Source organism: Tachysurus fulvidraco, chromosome 11 (assembly GCF_022655615.1).
Source record: "Tachysurus fulvidraco isolate hzauxx_2018 chromosome 11, HZAU_PFXX_2.0, whole genome shotgun sequence".
In the NCBI taxonomy this organism is placed as follows: domain Eukaryota; kingdom Metazoa; phylum Chordata; class Actinopteri; order Siluriformes; family Bagridae; genus Tachysurus; species Tachysurus fulvidraco.
The window spans coordinates 20629988-20636205 of record NC_062528.1 but is presented as its reverse complement, the minus strand read 5'-3'; the positions used below and the strand labels follow the sequence as shown (position 1 = coordinate 20636205).

At 41.2% G+C, this 6218-nt stretch overlaps 1 protein-coding gene across 1 annotated transcript; it reads left to right on the top strand.

Moving 5' to 3' along the window:
• Positions 1-473: 473 nt before the first annotated feature.
• Positions 474-1163, top strand: LOC113645327 (twist-related protein). Its single transcript, XM_027150867.2, has one exon. The coding sequence runs from the start codon at positions 474-476 to the stop codon at positions 1161-1163; it is 690 nt and encodes a 229-aa protein (XP_027006668.2).
• Positions 1164-6218: the final 5055 nt, after the last annotated feature.

The following is a 6218-nucleotide window of genomic DNA, read 5'->3' as shown; positions in this document are numbered from 1 at the left end:
TTAAAATGTAATCTGTAAAAACAAAATGTGAAAATAATCTCATAAAAAAAAAGGAAAACATCCAACGTTTAAAAATCACCGTTAGGTCTTAAAAATAAATTGATTGAAAATAATTCCTGCAAAAAAATTAACAAAAAATTAGATTAATTATGTGTGTGTGAATGTAGCTCATAACCGAATATAGTTTTTGTTGTTTGTTGATTTTTCTTTAAGCCACAAAGCTGAGGTCTTTGATTCCTGTCACGTTTCCTCTGAGCGCAGGAGGCGTGTCAGCGACTGTTGAGTGATACCTGAGTTTCCCTCGAGGCCACTTATAAACTGAGCACACCTTTGCTAGCGGCCGATTGGCCCACGTGATGCCTCGTCTAAGTGCCTTTAATAGCACCTTTCGCCTCGGATTTTTCAGATTGAACCAAGGACGTGTCCGTGGAGGTTTGAAACATGGTGTGAGTCTGAGAACTCTGTCAGTAACCATGAGTTTGTCCAGCATTAGCACGGAGTCTGAGTTTTCCGAGGAGGAAGAGCCGGAGGCTTGTGCGTCAGGATTGAAGGTTTCAAACACTCCCAGTGAAGATGCTCTGTTAGCCTCGTCAAAAAGCGCTCTCATGGAAGTCAACATTGGTAAAAAGCGAAAGAGGCCGGCTCGATCCAAAGCTCGCCGGGTCGCTGCGAACGTCCGAGAACGCAAGCGAATCCTGGACTACAACCAAGCCTTCAATGCATTGCGCATGGTCCTGAATCACGACCTGAGCAGCAAACGTCTCTCAAAGATCGCAACACTGCGGCGGGCCATCCATCGCATCTCAGCTTTGTCTGCGCTCTTACACTCAAACTCGCAAGAAGAACCAGATGCACCGTCAAGCGTCCGTCCTGAGCGCCAAGAGGAACCGTTGGACAACTGGTCAGACTCCCAGCACCATGCTGACCTTCAGAGAACCCCTCAGAATTCTTCACTCATATCTGGAGCTCTCAAATCACTGTCTTCTCCAACTTCTTACGGCAACTTCTCTCCTGCATACAGGTACTCTGTAGAGGCACTGAACTATCCAAACCCCGATTTTCAGGGTTTCAAACACACAGATGTGTTTCCGGATGCTTCGGCCATTCCTTTCTCTTGGCAGTGGCAGTGCTCAGGATTCCAGCAGTCTTTGAGTATGCACTGATTACCTGACACACACACACACACACACACACACACTGTGCACTTATTACACAAATTCCTTTGTATGAGTCTGTCTTTGTAGGGAAATAATGGAGTACGGAGGATTAAAACGTACTGTATATTACAGCATCGGCTGAAAATCAGACCTTTTAGATGACTGCGTGAACGGCGGTGTACGAGTTGCAGGTCTGCGTTCATGTTAAATACGTAGTTAAATATGCAGTACTGAAATACTGGATTTTTGAGTGAGCTGTAAATGATTTGAAAATGTCTTGGCATTGTTCAGTAGTGTAAATCTTAATCTGTCATGCAGAATAGAAGTTTATTATTAATAGGAGTTTGCAGAGCTAATGAATGTTGGATTCCTTGATTGGTTAGAAATGAAATAGAATTACATCACATGCAAAACATAAACCGGGTTAAACCGGAAAAAAACATTGATTGATCACAGAATCCGAAAGGATTTTTTGAGCAGAGAAACGAACATAAGATCGAGCAGACTCTGTGATACTTGTCATTTTCAAAGTGACTCGGATTTTGCCAGATAAGGGTCGAGATGCCTCGTGTGACATCATCACAACACACGTTCAGCCTAATCCCTGACTACATGAGCACAGATCTCAGAGAAAATCATTACAGATGTGTCTTCACTGCTGGAAGATTAAAAGAACAATCCTCTGCTTGTGATTTCACCGATTCAAATCGTTTTCTGCATTTTCTTGCTTTGCAGAAAACGAAAAAAAAAAACTGTGATGCAATTTTTCAATGCAAAATGTTTTTTTTGCATTAAAAATGATTGCAAGAAAAAAAAATCCATTAAAAATTTGCATCACAATTTTTTAATAAATAAATAAAAATGTTTTTGGTCTGAATTATGTGAATGCAGAAAAAAAAATCTGATCTAAATTTCAATCCAGGATAAATTTTGAAAATTGGTTTCAATTTCCAATATTGCGATTTATATATTTAATTGTTTGTTGTTTGCTCAAATGAAATGTTATAAATCTTTTCTTTTCTTTTCTTTTTTTTACTTTTAAGTAGAAATGTAAGTTGAAAAAAATATGGAAAAAAATAAAAATATATAAATAAAGACTGATCTCAATAGTAACTGTTTACATACTGTAATACTCTCTACTATGTCACCTGTGTTCCCAATCAAAAGTTTGTACACCCCTGCTGATATCTTCATTGTCACTCTATGAAGTGTTCGCAAGTGAAGCTCACTGCACTGATGTTGGTTATTTTCCTGTAACAGTATGACACAGTGGTTTATTTCTTTATAAAGAGTTTTATTTATATGTCTGAATGAAGATATATGCTAAGGATATTTTCTCATTTTATTCAACCATATAAAAGAAATCAGTTAAAGGTGGGGTCTCCGATGTTTGAAAGCCAATGTTGACATATAAAATCACCAAAACAAACACGCCCCTAACCCAAATGGGTCCCACCCCTGTATCGATAGCTCCGCCCACACATACATACATAACCCAGGCAACTAATGGAAAGAAATGTGTCTTTATCATAGCTAAAGGGAAGAACGATACGATTGCAGATAAACAAATAAACAAAAATGACACACAAGCATAATCATGTAAAGGACAAAGGCATATATTAGTTCTGTGTAACAAAGCAAAACCAACGTTACTCACCTATCGAGAAGGAAAAAAGCGCCTCGGCATCTTAAGTAAAGTCGGCCACATATTCACAGGTCGGAGTTTCCCGAGTCGATAACTCCTGAGCTAAACGCTGTTACTACACAAAACGCGGTTGTAGCTGCCTCTCTACATTACTACGATAGAAAAGAGGTGTTATTTGTGTAGTAACAGCGTTTAGCTCAGGAGTTATTGACTCGGGAAACTCCAACCTGTGAATATGTGGCCGACTTCCTGCTCCTTCAGTTCTCTCCAGCGCTGGAAAGCTGATCCTATATTAACACGTCCTACTTCTTATCGTAAGCCTTTCTTTGTTTTTATCCTCCATGTCAATGTTAAAACCGCTTTTTTTTTAAAGAGACAAACATTTATAACTTGATAATACAGAGAAGGTAGTATATAGTTTATAGGATAATATGGTGGAATCTAGCTAATGACAGCTAGCTAGTGAACTTATTCATTGCAAAACCTAGTTAGCAAGACAAGTTAGCGATATCAACCGAATTGAGGAAAAAAAAAAGTTAAATGAACTCTTTTCTGGAAGTCGATTTTTCAGCTCTTTGCAGGAGTTAAAATTCTACTAACTACTAAATTTAACTTTAATTAACTTCACATAGGGCACACGGTGGCTTAGTGATTATCCTCAAACCTGCAGGGTTGGGGGTTCGATTCCCACCTCTGCCTTGTGTGTGTGGAGTTTGCATGTTCTCCCCGTGCCTCGGGGGTTTCCTCCGGGTACTCCGGTTTCCTCCCCCGGTCCAAAGACATGCATGGTAGGTTGATTGGCATCTCTGGAAAATTGTCCGTAGTGTGTGTGTGTGTGTGAGTGAATGAGAGTGTGTGTGCCCTGTGATGGGTTGTCACTCCGTCCAGGGTGTATCCTGCCTCGATGCCCGATGACACCTGAGACAGGCACAGGCTCCCCGTGACCCGAGAAGTTCGGATAAGCGGTAGAAAATGAATGAATGAATGAATAACTTCACTTATGTCTATTTAAATAACCCTTTCATTGTCTAAAATGGTTTCAGGTAAAAACATGAATTCATTTACAGCATTTGTTAGATGCCGTCATTCAGGGTGACTTATACAACTGACCAATTTAGGGTTAAGGGCCTTGATGAGGGGCCCGCAAGAGGCAGCTTGATGGACCTCAAACTCACAACCATCTGATTAATAATCCAACACCTTAACCACTGAGCTACTACATCCAATCAAGATCAGTATTCTCTGAAAAGCCCAGCATATTCACAGCATAAAAAAATCTGTCTAGAATCAGACCCATTAGAATCAGACTCATTAGAATCAGACTCATTAGAATCAGACCCATTAGAATCAGACTCATTAGAATCAGACCCATTAGAATCAGACTCATTAGAATCAGACCCATTAGATTCAGACTCATTAGAATCAGACCCATTAGAATCAGACTCATTAGAATCAGACTCATTAGAATCAGACTCATTAGAATCAGACTCATTAGAATCAGACTCATTAGAATCAGACCCATTAGAATCAGACCCATTAGAATCAGACTCATTAGACCGCTGTAGACTAACCTTAAACAGTCTATGTTAAAAAATAAACTCCAAAATCTAACTCTTACCCAAGTTCATGTCTAACTCCAGAATATTCAACATCAGAAATTTGCTGCGTACGTGGAGCTGAAATCCAACACGTGACAACGTGACCTGTGTCTGAAGAGGACTGAAATTCCTGTGACTTCTATTCCATTCCATCTCACTGTTTAGTATAATTGCTTTCTACCAGATTGGGCTCTAAAGATTTCAGTGATGAGAACGTGAGATGATGAAGCTTAAACTTTTGGTGTTTCTTGTTGATGTTGGTCTACGAGCAAAGGTAAAAGACGTATATATCACGCTGGACGTCAGGTCACGCCGTCTTCTGTACACAGACAAATCAGGTGTATTATAGACGACTCTGTTGTCGGGTGTCTGAACGTACTGATGTGACATGAAGCTTCCAGTGTGAACAGATCAATCCTGTGATACTCGCTGTGCATCCAAATAGCTTTATAAGATAGATATACAGTTTCAATCTTGTCATGTTTGATTAGCAGAAAGAAAGACAGAGAAAAAGAGTGAGACAGAAAGAGAGTGAGACTATAAGAGAGACAGAGAGATACTGAGAGAGAGAGAGAGACAGTCAGAGAGCTTGAGACAGAGAGGGACACAGTGAGACGGTGAGAGAGTGAGACAGAAAAAGTGGGACAGTTAAAGAGTGAAACAGAGAGTGACCGTGACAGAAAGTTTGTAAGTGTAAGTCCTAAGACCTCCAGGCTAACACTGCTGGGCCCTTGAGAAAGGCCCTTAACCCTCAACACTTCAGATTTATAAATTTATAAATTTTACACCCATGGAGTAAACCATGTATATTTTCTATAAATGTTCCTAAACACTATTACTAATTACAAATGAACTTCTAACTAATTCCTTACTCGCGTCACAAACCCGACACACCGCTCTTCTGCACCCTGTGGTGTGTTTTATTTACTGTTAGACAGCTCTGTAATGTAAGAGCATGTACTGATCCCAGGCTCGAGGCCGGTGGTCTGCTCCAAAGACAGAGCGGTAAAAATAATCTCCGGAGAGAGAATGTGCTCTCCTCAGGGCCCTCAGTGGGAGGAGATTCCAGTAAGGTGGGTGAAAGGAAGTGCCTGGAGATTCAGGGGGATGTGATTCAGGGTTTTCTCTTCATCCAAGTCCTGACAGGCTGCCTGAACGCCGAGCCAGGGAACTCGGCCAGATCCCAGCACTCTCTCCGCCTGTATGAATGACGACATGTCTGTTACTATTCCTAGCGCTCTGAGCTAACCGCCTGAGGTATTCATGACTCAAAATATCCGGGGAGTGACTGACGGGGAAGTTTATCTGGCTCTGGCAAAGATTACAGCGCTGGAGGATTTATAGTGACTGCACTGAGAATTAAACCTGCCAATCAAATTATGAGTCAAATCTCGGAGTTTACAGGGAAATCACCGAAATGTCTTTAAGTACAAAGTACAAAGCTCCAGCTCTGGAAAAGAGTCTAAATAAATAAAGGCCTGAGGTTTATTGACGGATTCTATTCCGGAGTATGATAACACCTAGGTGTTGAATTCTTTGTTCGGATTGGTCCAAATTTTCTATGCATATTAAATAAAATGAATTACATCCTGAGGGGGCACGGTGGCTTAGTGGTTAGCAGGTTCGCCTCACACCTCCAGGGTTGGGGGTTCGATTCCCACCTCCGCCTTGTGTGTGTGGAGTTTGCATGTTCTCCCCGTGCCTCGGGGGTTTCCTCCGGGTACTCCGGTTTCCTCCCCCGGTCCAAAGACATGCATGGTAGGTTGATTGGCATCTCTGGAAAATTGTCTGTAGTGTGTGTGTGTGTGTGAGTGAATG